Source organism: Fukomys damarensis, unplaced genomic scaffold (genome assembly GCF_012274545.1).
Source record: "Fukomys damarensis isolate Sample0158 unplaced genomic scaffold, DMR_v1.0_HiC HiC_scaffold_27, whole genome shotgun sequence".
NCBI classification, from domain to species: domain Eukaryota; kingdom Metazoa; phylum Chordata; class Mammalia; order Rodentia; family Bathyergidae; genus Fukomys; species Fukomys damarensis.
In genome coordinates, this window is record NW_022900939.1 from 21,306,323 (window position 1) to 21,318,655 (window position 12,333).

At 54.0% G+C, this 12,333-nt stretch overlaps 3 protein-coding genes across 3 annotated transcripts in view; 2 read left to right on the plus strand and 1 right to left on the minus strand.

Annotated features, from left to right (window-relative positions):
- Positions 1 to 2: 2 nt before the first annotated feature.
- On the plus strand, positions 3 to 3,068 carry Nudt8 (nudix hydrolase 8; the record flags this gene model as incomplete). Its single annotated transcript, XM_010636164.2, is given in 5 exon segments — positions 3 to 94; positions 746 to 878; positions 1,408 to 1,485; positions 1,574 to 1,774; positions 1,776 to 3,068. Coding segments are annotated over 5 exon segments (555 nt in total), but the record flags the coding sequence as incomplete, so codon positions are not given.
- Positions 3,069 to 4,379: 1,311 nt separating this feature from the next.
- On the plus strand, positions 4,380 to 9,048 carry LOC104870269 (double C2-like domain-containing protein gamma). Its single transcript, XM_010635793.2, has 12 exons — positions 4,380 to 5,145; positions 5,285 to 5,356; positions 5,472 to 5,837; positions 5,984 to 6,063; positions 6,136 to 6,207; positions 6,349 to 6,458; positions 6,541 to 6,676; positions 6,783 to 6,833; positions 8,140 to 8,297; positions 8,393 to 8,474; positions 8,556 to 8,652; positions 8,723 to 9,048. Exons 1-12 carry the CDS (start codon positions 4,995 to 4,997, stop codon positions 8,851 to 8,853), a joined length of 1,506 nt encoding a protein of 501 aa, XP_010634095.1. The 5' UTR covers positions 4,380 to 4,994; the 3' UTR covers positions 8,854 to 9,048.
- Positions 9,049 to 9,270: 222 nt separating this feature from the next.
- Positions 9,271 to 12,333, minus strand: part of Ndufv1 (NADH:ubiquinone oxidoreductase core subunit V1) — a 5,316-nt gene continuing 2,253 nt past the window's right edge. The window contains exons 4-10 of the mRNA XM_010635791.2: positions 11,632 to 11,815; positions 11,144 to 11,333; positions 10,517 to 10,729; positions 10,210 to 10,376; positions 9,824 to 9,905; positions 9,536 to 9,681; positions 9,271 to 9,428 (exon numbers count right to left, since the gene is read on the minus strand). Of these exons, the coding sequence (XP_010634093.1) occupies positions 9,342 to 9,428; positions 9,536 to 9,681; positions 9,824 to 9,905; positions 10,210 to 10,376; positions 10,517 to 10,729; positions 11,144 to 11,333; positions 11,632 to 11,815 (1,069 nt within the window). The 3' untranslated portion in view covers positions 9,271 to 9,341. The remainder of the gene's footprint in view (positions 9,429 to 9,535; positions 9,682 to 9,823; positions 9,906 to 10,209; positions 10,377 to 10,516; positions 10,730 to 11,143; positions 11,334 to 11,631; positions 11,816 to 12,333) is intronic.

Genomic DNA, 12,333 nt, shown 5'->3' on the forward strand with positions numbered 1-12,333 from the left:
TGCTCGTGCCGCTATGCCTGGTGCGCGGCGTCCCGGCGTTGCTGTATACGCTGCGCTCCAGTCGCCTGCCCGGAAGGCACAAAGGGGACGTCAGGTACACCGGCCGGGAGCCTCTCCCCGCTACGGGAGGCCACCGAGCCCGGGAGACGGCGGGGACCTTGGGCAAGGCACTTAGCTCCGCCGAGCCTCGGTTTCCGTCTCTGTAAAGTTGGTCTGGGGAGAACCCGACAGCCCACGGCTGCGGCGAGGACTCAGAGACCTTTGTCCCTCCTCGCCGGCGCCCCTCCCCGGGTACGGTGTCCGGGCCCGCATTATCTAGAGCTGCTTGTTACTCCTCTCTCTGAGCTGTTTCCCCTCTCTGAAAAGGCAGGACTCCGCCCCCTACCGACGGCTAAAGTCAAGTCCGGAGCCCAGGACGAATTTGATGCCACCTTGGCTCCAACCTCACTGGGAATTGAAGACACCCTAGGATCAGTGTCAGCACCACTGGGCCATCATGGGCAGAATCTGGGAATCTGAGCCCCAGGATCTTCTTGCCCCTGCTGCCAGACCTTATATCCTGCAGTGCCCAGGGCCTCCCTTACCCTAGTGCTCAGGGAGATGAACCAGCCCCACCACGTAGCTTCCTCCAGGGCTCACAGCAAACTAGGAGCAGAGGCTGATGCTTAGAGAGATAGCTAGCCTTCTGCCACTGCTGAATCCTCCACACAAGAGCCCAAGGACCGCACACCCTGTGCCTGTTCAGTTTCCCAGGCGGCAAGTGTGACCCTGCTGACCAGGACGTGGTGCACACAGCACTGCGGGAGACCCAGGAGGAGCTGGGCCTGGCCGTGCCCAAGGAGCGCGTGTGGGGCATTATGCGGCCTGTGTATGACCAGGTGAGCCACCAGGCCCCAGGCCACCCTTACCCCATCACTCTGCACCTGCCCTGGGCCGGGAGCCAGAACCTCAGGGTAAAGGGGTCACACATTGCTACAGATTTGGAGTGTGGAGGAGTGTCCTGGACCTGTCTGCCAATCAGTTCTTCATCCGCACACAACCCCAGGGGCAGGGAAGGGCTGGAGGTAGCTCCAGGTGAAGGGGTGAGCCAGCTCTACTCAGCTGGGGACAGGAAAGCTTCACAGGGTAGGTAGGGATTGATCCTGGGCTTAAATGACAAATGAAAGATTTTAGGGCAGTAAAGGGAAGGGCAGGATGTCTTAGGTGGGGGAAAACCATCTGCAGAGGACCAGAGGCATAAACAGGCCTAGTGCACTCGGAACCATTATGGAAGAGTCAGTAGGCATGGATGGTGTGAGAACAAGAACGGGCTGGCTGAATCAAAGGCTTCTGGATGGCAAATAGCGTCTTCCTCTCAAACTCCCCAAAGTCCATACCTCCTGACTGCCCACCCTCCTCCCACCCCAGGCAAAGGCCACTGTGGTACCTGTGCTTGCCAGCGTGGGCCAGCTGGATCTGCAGAGCCTCAGGCCCAATCCCGAGGAGGTGAGTGGGGGAGACACTGGGGAACTGGGCTGACCCAGAGGATACAGAGGCTGGTCCTCTGTGCACCCTCTCTGCCTGCTGCCCACAGGTGGAAGAGGTGTTTGTACTACCCTTGGCACACCTGCTGCAGACCCAGAATCAGGGTTATACCCACTTTTGCCAGCATGGCCACTTCAGCTACACACTGCCTGTCTTCCTGCATGGACCACACCGTGTCTGGGGACTTACAGCTATCATCACTGAGTTCACCCTACAGCTGCTAGCCCCTGATACCTACCGACCCTACCTGGTCAGCCCTCTGCTGCTCAGTGGCTGAAGGCCTGTCCTCCAGGACTGAATAAAGTATATGGACACTCTAGGCTCCTGCACCTTCTGTATGGAAGCCCTGACTTTGGACAGACACTGAGGCCACTGGTGGGCCAGAAACAGTTTCCCACAGCAGGGGCACTCCCTGTGTACTTGGAGTCATTTCATTTCACTCTCAGCAGCTTTGTGCAGTCCCTGGCTAGTAAAGCTGGAGCTCAGTGGGGATAGAGAATTTTCCCTAGGCCACCCCTAGCTGTGATTTGAACTTGGCCTCTCAGGCTTGGAAGCCCACCCTCTTACTGCCAAACTGCACAGGTCTCCATGTGTGTCTTTCATCATCTTCTTTGTGCCTGGCTGCCCCATGCTGGGCTTTGGGATCCAGAGAAGAGTCCATCACAGTCACACCTCAGATGCTACACGATGAGCCCCTGCTGCATGCCACACAGTGTGGGCACCTGACAGATGCCCTGTCCTCCCGAGTGGAGGGTGCTCAGTCCAGGGAGAACTTAGACCAGTTCATACAGATAATAGTATGACTGTACCCTAATAAATCACAGACAATAGTGAAATTATACATCCATTATGGAAGAGCAGGGTTCTATGAGGCAGTTGAGGGGTGGTGGTCCAACCTTGACATAGTGGTATGAGAAGACTTCTTGGGTGGTATCAGCCAAGACAAGCAATAGAAAACTCTGCCCACCAGCTAGTCTTATCGAAGAGAACTGTTCATCACAAACTCCAGAGATGACTAGCTTCAGGCGTGGCTGAATCCAGGGGTTCAGTACCACCCCCTCTCCTCCACTGTACTGGTCTCTAAGGGGGTTGTAGAGTCCAGAGATATCAGAGATGAGGAAAGGTCAACAGTTCTAGGATAGCACAGCACCACCATCTATCTCAAGAGGCAACAGCTTCTCTTTGCTAGGCAGTCTAACTTAGAATTGTACTTCATTAGCAGCCTTAGTCACATGCCCTTTTCTAAGACTGTCACGTGGCCTGCTAGATTTAGGGTACTTGGCAGGGCCTCAGGTACAGATGTAGGGAGGAGGCTGAACCCCCTGGACTGAAAGAGAAAGGTGACCCCCAAGGAATACTTGAGGCTCATACTGTATACAAAATGCATTAAAGACTTCAATGTAATGCTTGAAATGGCAAGACTACTATGAGAAACCATAGAGGAAATGTTCCAGATATTGGTATGGGTAATTATTTCCTTTATAAGTCCCCAAAAGTGCAGGTAAGAAAAGTAAAAATATAAGATTGCATTAAAAAAAAAAAAACAAAACCCTGCACAGCAAAGGAATCAGTAAAGAGACACAGTCCAGATTGGGAGAAAATATTGAAGGCATATATGTCCAGTAAGGACTAATATCTAAATTATACAAGGAACTCAATAATGAGAAAACAACCCAATTAAAAAACAGGCAAAGTGGTGCCTGGCTGTCATCCTGTGACCAGATAATAGTGCCTTCTATTAAAGTTCTCTATTATAAAACAAAAAACAAAACAACAACAAAAACAGGCAAAGGAGCTGAACAGACATTTCTCAAAGTAAGATATATAGATGGCCAACAGATACATGAAAAATGCTTAATACCTAATTATCAGGGAAGCGCAAATCAAAGTCATGAGATTTTTACCTCACACCCTTAGAATAATAATAAAGGTGAAAGAGGTACAGTGCCTGTTTAGGGTGCACAAAATTCTAAGACCAATTCCTTACATTACAAAATAAGTAAAAAGATGAAAGAGAAGTGTCTGGAACATGTCGAGAAAAGAAAAATCCCTATATACTGTTGGTGGGAATGTAAATTGTATACCCATTCTTAGAAAACAGTTTGGAGGGTCCTTAAAAGAACTACCATATGACCCAGAAATTCCACTTGTGGGTACACACTTGAAGGAATAAAAATCGGTATGTCAGAGGAATCTGCACTCTCGTATTCATTGCAGCATTATTCTCAAGTCAAGATGTGAAATGAACCTCAGTGTTTATCAGTTGATAATGAAAAAATGGGCTACACACACAACAGAGTGTTATTCAGCCTTGAAAAGAAATTCTGTCATTTGCAACAACATGGATGAAGTTGGAAGACAACATGCTTTGTGAAATAAGCCAGGCAAGAAAGACATATACTGCATGACTTTGCTTTTATGTGGGATCTAAGAAAGTTGAATTCCTAGAACCAGAGTAGAGGTAATTACCAGAGGCTGGGATGGGGAGATTGGGAAAGGGAGATGTTAGTCAAAGGGTGCAAAGTTTCAGTTATAGGAGGAATGAACTTTAGTGACTGGTATACAGCATGGCTACCATAGTTAATAACGCTGTTGGGCCGGGGATCTAGCTCAGTGGTTCCATTGCCTGCCTTGCAAGCACAAAGACCCAAGTTTGATCCCCGGTACAAAAAAACAAAAACAAAAAAAAACACTATTAAAATAGTATATTTTAAATGGGCATGGTGGTATATTCCTATAATCCTAACACTCTGGGAGGGTGGGCAACTTAGCAGTTTATCAAGACCTTGTCTCAAAATTTAAAAAAACAATTTTTTTTAAATGACAGGATGTAGCTCAGCACAAAGACCCTAGATTCAATCCCCAGTACTGAAAGAAATATTTTAAATGTTCTTAACTTCTAAGCAATAAGTACTCAAAGCATTGGGTATTTGATTAGCTTGATTTAGTATTTCTATAATGTACACTTATATTAGAGCATCACATTGTGCTCCATAAATATCTACAATTACCATTTCTCAATTAAAAATTTTAAGTATACAAGAAAACCGGGAAGAAAGGGGGCTGGGGAGTTAAAGCTGGCTGAGGTCTGTGGCAGGGCTGAGGTCTGTTGCAGGGCTGAGGCCGGAGGTGGCAAAAACCAGGTGAGAGCCCAGTGCAGGCAGCAGGTACCCTGGGCAAGGCCTGGGGAGCTGAAGGCAAGAAAAACAACTTGGAGGGAGGGGAGGGGTGCCCCACAAAACTGAGGGTCATCATGAGGTCAAGGGATCCTCTTTCTTTGATGTGGAAACAAGGACAACCCTTGAGCATGGGTAGGATTGGATTTCAAGCCAGGAGAGGCAGAGGGGTTGCTGAACTGTTCTTGCACCTCAGAGGGGACTAGATTTCCGGGCCATAGATTGCAGGCCCCTCCTCCTATACCCACTCCTCCCTGCACCCCGCAACTCCCATGTGCCTTTCCCCTCCTCCCAATGTGCACCCAGCTCCCCTACTTCCTCCCTCCACCTTCCTTCCCTCCTCACATAGCCCTACCGCCTTCTTCCACGCGCTCCCCATTTCCACCCTTTTCGTCACCTCTGGCCCTCCTGCCTCCTCACCTTCGTGCAGGACCACATGATGGTGGTAAAGATAACTCCTTCTGACAGTGTGTGAACTGAGGAGCAGAGGCGGGGTGGGGGTGCTGAGGGTGAGGATGGGAAGGTGTGGGCTCCAGATTCTGCGCCCACTTCTGCTGCCTGTCACAGTCTTCGGGTCCCCTCAGTCACAGGGCTCTGTGGCCCCGAGGGCACAGCCAGCGCCAGCAGCCACAGACCAAGCCAGCGGTACTCATCAGGTGAGGAGCCAAGCGAGGTAAATGCTGAATTCCGGGTCCCTCTACCTGCCTGACCCTCCAGGCTAGGGTCCCTGCTCTGCCCGTCATGACCTCAGGATCCCGTGCTCTGTCCTAGGACTCCCAGGAGATCCCTGTGATGCCTCTACGCTCCGACTCAGTGGCCAGGTGTGGTGGCCCTGTCCCCAGTCCTCTCGGGTTTCCCTGAGCCCCCTACCCCATGCTGGAGCCTCCATGGCAGCCATGGCGCCAGAGGGCTGGCGGCGGCCACAGCGGGTGAGCATGCAGGAGCATATGGCCATCAACGTGAGCCCGGGCCCCATTCGGCCCATCCACCTCATCTCTGACTACTTCCCCCACTTCTACCCTTTTGCTGAGCCCGTGCCTCGCACCCCTGACCTGCTCCCAGCTGCAGCCCCAGCCAACCGCTCCACACCCCAGCGGCAGCATGACCCAGAGCCAGAGGCAGACTCGGATGACAGCAGTGAGTAGGGGAGAGGCCAAGGGGTCATTCCTGGATGGGGCCAAAGGCGTGCCTAGCATCCACTGGAGGATTGGGCAGGCCCTCTCTCATGGGGCCAGGTCAGCCAAGGCAAGGGGACAGCTGACTGTGCTGCCACCTGCCCTTAGCTGCCCTGGGGACCCTTGAATTCACACTTCTTTTTGATGCGGACAACAGCACACTGCACTGCACAGCCCATAGGGCCAAGGTGAGGATGAGGGCTGGGGGTCCCTGGGACTCAGGGCCACAGGCCTACCTCACACCCACTGTTGGTTCCCAGGGCCTCAAGCCACCTGCTTCAGGCTCTGTGGACACCTATGTCAAAGCCAATCTGCTGCCAGGAGCAAGCAAGGTGAGGGCAAGGCAAGACCCAGGCCCCTGTTGCTGCCCTTTGGGCCCCTGCTTTGCCCCTACCCTCAGGGCCTGCATCTCAGTTAATTTGATAAAAACAGTCCGGAGGGGTGGCTGATCCCCACCCCCGCCTGTCCCCCAGGCCAGCCAGCTTCGGACCCGCACCGTTCGGGGCACGAGGGGACCTGTCTGGGAGGAGACACTCACCTATCATGGTTTCACCCACCAGGATGCTGGCCGCAAGACCCTTCGGTGAGGATCAGGCTGGGGCCACCAGGGAGCAGGGCTGGGGGATGGGGCCTGTATGGCCAAGTGTAACCTGGGCAGCCATCAGGTTGTGTGTGTGTGAGGACCCAAGGCTTCGGCGACGCCGGCAGGCGCCTCCCCTGGGGGAGCTCCGGTTTCCCCTGAGGAAGCTGGTGCCTAACCGAGCCCGGAGTTTTGACATCTGTCTGGAGAAGCGGAGGCTGGTGAGTGGGGCTGTGGGGCTGAAGCCTTGTAACAGAGCCAAGGGGGAGGAGCAGGCAGGGGCACCTGGGCAGTGTGTGGCTGAGATGACAACCCTCTCTTTTTCAGACCAAGAGGCCCAAGAGCCTGGACACAGCCCGAGGCATGTCCCTGTATGAGGTGGGCAGGCCAGCTAGACTAAGCAGGGATGTGGGTAGTAGGCCTTGACAGCCCAGGTTGAACTACGTTTGGAAAGGCATAGGTGGGCTCGGCAGACTTGAAGAATTTGGAGCCGTATTTTTTTTGTGCCAGGGATCAAACTCTGGCCCTTGCACCTGCATGGCAGGCAGCAGAACCAGAGTCAAATCCCCAGCCCCTGGGGCTGTATTTTTCATTGGCTCTGAGCCCTCTTAGACCCCAGGAAATGGCCAAAGCCCCAATGGCTGAGCAGGGGGACCATGACACCCTTGTCAGGGGAGCATGACAGCAAGGGTCTTTGGGACAAAGACCTGACAACCTTAAGGTAGAGGCTGGAAGGGTGGTATCTGACTGTGGCCAGAGGTGAGAGGTCTGGACAAAGAGAACAAGTGGACTAGGCTCCTTGGCTGCTTGGGACCATGTAGGTGCCAGTCCTGGGCCTGGTTGTCCTAGAGCAACTTGGAGGCACTGAAGGTCAGGTGACTGCAGTTTCTTCGGCCCTATCTGAAACCAAATACCTGGCCACAAGCCTTATGGCCCAGGAAAGGCAGCCCCTACTCCAGCTCCTCTGTGAACAAAGGGTCTGGTGCTCACCATGTAGTGGAGCCAAAAGTTGCTGCAGGCACCAATTAGGTAAGCCAGGCCTATGAAGCCCCAGTAGGGTGGTGGATATCACTGAGCATCCTGTAACACCCACCTCCTGTCCCAGACCCCATGCACCATGCCATGGTACACAGAGCTGCTCAGAGTGCTCCTGAGAATTTCCTGTGACAAGGCAACTGGGCCCTGCAGCCTGGTCCTACACGAAGTATGGGAGGGGGGCACATCTTGCCAGGCATCTTCTGAGTTGGGGGCATAAGTATTCCAAGAGTGGCAAAGAACATTCAGAATCTGGCTCCCAGGACAGAGGGCAAAGAGAATGAATGTTGAAGGTGAAGAGAACTGTTCATCCTTGGGCCCTGAGTAGAGAACAGCCTCCCAGAGCTTCTATGGCAACTGGGCTGGCCCTGCAGGGAGTGGTTATGGGCGTTTGCCACTTATGATTGTCCTGGCATGCTTGTCGCACATCAGCTCCCCTCCCCTCCATGACAAAGACATGCTCAATTGACCAGTTAGCTCCTCCCCTTCTCAGGCCGTAGAGGGTACAGCCAACCCAGGCAAGTGGCTCTTTGGGGAAATGAAATCTTTGCATCCAGCTTGAGCTCTCATATGCAGGGCTTGGACACAGGTTGGGGGAAGGTGGGTTGGCTTTGGACTGGATGGGACTAATCACAGTCTACACTTGCAGGAGGAAGTAGAGGCCGAGGTGGCTGGGGAGGAACGTGGGCGCATCCTGCTGTCTCTATGCTACAGCTCCCAGCGGGGTGGCCTGTTGGTGGGTGTGCTGCGCTGTGCCCACCTGGCCCCCATGGATGCTAATGGCTACTCTGATCCTTTCGTCCGCCTGTGAGTATAAAAGGATGACAGGTGGTCAGTAAGGGCAAGGTTGCAGACCCTCACCTCTCTAGGGCCATACCTGATCCACTCATTTTCCCTACCAGTTTCCTGCATCCAAACTCAGGCAAGAAATCTAAATACAAGACCAGTGTTCGGAGGAAGACCTTGAACCCTGAGTTTAATGAGGTGAGCCAAGCATGGCCCTGGCCTGGGCCTATTTTAGAAGTTCTGAAGAACCAGCCTACTCTTTCTGTCCACTCCCTGCAGGAATTCTTCTACGCAGGCCCTCGTGAGGAGCTGGCTGAGAAGACGCTACTGGTGTCTGTGTGGGACTACGACCTGGGCACAGCTGATGACTTTATTGGTGAGCTGGAATGCAGCGTTTTCTTGAGCTCCCTGGGCCCCTGCTGGCTCCTAACCTACCTCTCCTGCAGGTGGGGTACAGATGAGCAGCCAGGCCAGTGGAGAGCGCCTGCACCATTGGCAGGAGTGCCTGGGCCGCAGTGACTGCCGGCTGGAGCTATGGCACCCGCTGGACGGTGTAGCTCCCCAGCTCGGCAACTAGCCAGCGGGCCTGGCTTGTGACCTCTACTCATAGCAGCCAGGATGACCCCGGAGCTGGCAGGAGTAGCCAAGCCTCCCCAGCTGTTATGTCCACATTTTACCTTTCCTGTCCCAAGTTTCACCTTCACCCATTCCAAATTATGAAGCCAAAATAAATATCTTCTTCTGGCCAGACCAGAGCCTGTCCTTTCTCTGGCTATGTGCCCTGTCTTCCTGGCCACCACTTCACAAAGCAGACAGCCTGTTATGTCTCCCACCCTGCAGAGACCTGTGCTGGGTCAGTTTCAGTCCTCTCAGATGCCACACCACCCCGCTTCCTACACAAAAGGACGGGGACACAACCATGTCTGGGAATAGGCCTCCATGGGGGTGTGTGTGGCTGGGTGAAGGGCAAAGTCACCAACAAGCTACAAGAGAGTTGGGGGCACTTGCTTTAATGCCTAGCATCCCAGACAGAGGCATGCGAGACAGCAGGCCAGGGCACTGGACTCAGGAGGCGGCTTGCCGGGCCTGGTGCTGCTGGGCAAACCGCTGCATCCGATCTTCGAGCTCTGGCCGGAAGTGGCGTATCAGACCCTGGGAGATGAGTAGCAGAAGGCACTGTGTGAAGCAGAGTCCAGCAATCCCCATTCCCTAGGCTCTTAGCACGTTCACCTAGAGCCACCCAGTAGGGCAGTGAGTACCTGCACAGGCCAGGCAGCCCCATCACCCAGAGCACAAATGGTGTGGCCCTCTATCTGCTTGCTGATCTCCCACAGAGAGTCGATCTCAGCTGGCCGTGCATCCCCCTTCACAAAGCGGGCCATCACCTTGTTCATCCAGTCCACACCTGTAGCCACAACAGCAAGAGGGGACTGCTGGTCACCCACAGCTAGGACAGGGGACAGTACTCAAGGAGGCAAGCCGCATGAATGGGGGTGGAGACCAATGAAGCCATGACAAGCAGACCCCAGCCTGTATGAGACACTCACCCTCGCGGCAGGGGGTACACTGGCCACAGCTCTCGTGCTTGTAGAACTCAATGAGGCGGGCAATAGCTTTCACAATGTCGGTCTGGGAGACAAGCCACAGTAAGCAGGAGCCCAAGGCCAGACACAAGCCTGGACCTCAGCCCCCAACAGCAGCCTGCCCATCTAGGTTCAAGTTCTGGCCTCTTCTAGCCTCCCTGGGCCTGAGCACTGCCTGGACTTCAAGGCATTCTGCAGAGCACCTGCGTTCTTCCTCTCCCACCCCAAGGGTATCTCAGGCTGCAGGAACTGAGACCTGAGAGCTCACTAGAGGGTTTTCAGAGAGCCCCAGGGAGGGAGAGCAAACAGGCTATCATGAGACTGGTGTGGGGCATGAGGCCAGCCCTTACCGAGCGGTCCATGACGATCACTGCAGCTGTGCCCAGGCCCGTCTGTGCCTGCACCAGTGCATCAAAGTCCATCAGCACCGTCTCACACACAGACTTGGGGATCAGTGGGGTGGACGAGCCACCGGGTATCACAGCAAGGAGGTTATCCCAGCCACCTGTGACACCCCCTAGGGCCCCGTACAAAAGAAGTCAGGGCTGGGGCTACCATACCTGCCTAGTCCTGAGCTAGGAGCTTCCCAGACTCAGCGCAGCTCTCAAGCCCCTCACCCAGGCTCTTACCCTCCCACTCCCCAACCCCCAGCCTCACCAGCATGCTTCTCAATCAGCTCCTTCAGGGGTACAGACATCTCTTCTTCCACTGTGCAGGGGTGGTTGACATGGCCAGAGATGTTGAATAGTTTGGTACCCGAGTTGCGTTCTCGGCCAAAGCTTGCAAACCAGGTACCCCCACGACGGCAGATGGTGGGGGACACAGCCACCGTCTCCACGTTGGCCACAGTAGTAGGGCAGCCAAACACTCCTTCAGAGAAATGAGAAGGGGCTCGTGGCTGCTGGGGAGTAAGGCACATTTCCTAGTGGTGGGATCTGTTTCAGTTTTGCTACCAGGCAGAGGGCCCATGCCCTTATTGTTCTTCCCCAGCTGAATGCTAAACTCGAGAAGAGTGGTATCACCTGTTCACCATCACACCCCTGGCTCCCAGATCAGGGTCCAGGAAGGCAGAGCACAGAGTCTGGGGGACCCTGGGTGCCTGATAGGAGTCTGAGGTACTGTGGGTAGTACTGGCCAGGGCTGCATGTTATCACCACCCCTTCTCCTGGTCGACCTCACCCCATAGTACTGAGGAAGACCATAAAAACCACCCAGGGGGTCCAGGCCAGACCCAGGATTCCATAGGACACAGAGAGACAAGGCCCAGGCCAGGCAGGGTCTCACCCACGTCAGCTGGGAAGGGTGGCTTCAGACGTGGTTTGCCCTGCTTGCCCTCGATGGATTCGATGAGTGCTGTCTCCTCTCCACAGATATAGGCCCCAGCCCCACGCACCACGAACACATCGAAATCATAGCCAGAGCCGCAGGCATTCTTGCCAATCAAACCCGCCTCGTAGGCTTCTCGGATGGCCACCTGTGGGACAAGGGTGTGAGCTCCCCAGCCCACCCCCACCCCCTACTCCCTCCCCAGGAGTCAGCCTATGCTTTCAGGGTCATATGGCCCTTGTAGGTTTCCCAAGTTAAGGGTCTGGAGCCTAAAGGAGAGCCCCAGAGAAGGAGGCTTTGGGAGCCAAATCCTGTTCAGGATATGTGCAGGAGTGGTCACACTACACGCCTAGCTAGATCCCTGACAGACCAGCGCAAACATCTAAGAACAGCTGTGCTGGGAAGAGCACACCCTGGATACCTTCTGTCTGTCTCTTCCCACTCACCTGCAGATTGGAGGCTTCATTGTAGAATTCTCCACGTATATAGATGTAGGCAGCTCGAGCACCCATGGCCCGGCCCCCCACGAGGCAGCCTTCCACCAACTTGTGAGGATCATGGCGCATGATCTCCCGGTCCTTGCAGGTGCCTGGCTCCCCCTCATCTGCATTCACCACGAGATACTTGGGCCTGTGGGGGCCCACAGGTCAGACAGACCTCACTTGCACCAGGACTGAGCCTAAACCACATGCCAACCCTGCTCTACCTGGGGAAGGCTCAAACATGTTTCCTTCCAACATGTTCCCCCCAGAGGCTCTGCTAACCAATGACAGGAAGCTCACTACCTAGCCCATCTTTGAAGAGTGCATATGTCTCTCTCTCTGCTTTCCCTTGAGAGCCAAATTTGGCTCTTAATCACAAAGAGCCTTCCTCAACCTCTGCCACATCTCTGGGGCCAGAAGAAGGGTAAAGAAGCTGACTTTTATTATTTTCTGTGTGCCAACCAAAGTACTGGTCAAAAGCTGAATGAATATTATTTAACTCCAGTATGATATCACTATACAAAAAAGAAACTTAAGGCCAGGTATAGTGGCACATGCCTGTAATCCTAGTACTCAGGAGGCCGAGGCAAGAGGATGGCCAAGAATCATAGCCCAAGCTAGTGAGACCCCTGTCTCAAAAAAAAAAAAAAAAAAAAAAAAAAAAAA

What these genes read in the sequence shown, in the direction of transcription:
- LOC104870269 (XM_010635793.2), top strand. Translation starts at nt 4,995, where the DNA reads ATGTGCACCCAGCTCCCCTACTTCCTCCCTCCACCTTCCTTCCCTCCT. An exon ending in AAGCCAGCGGTACTCATCAG is followed by an intron (nt 5,357 to 5,471) that starts GTGAGGAGCCAA and finishes GCTCTGTCCTAG; the next exon opens with GACTCCCAGGAGATCCCTGT. An exon ending in GCACAGCCCATAGGGCCAAG is followed by an intron (nt 6,064 to 6,135) that starts GTGAGGATGAGG and finishes GTTGGTTCCCAG; the next exon opens with GGCCTCAAGCCACCTGCTTC.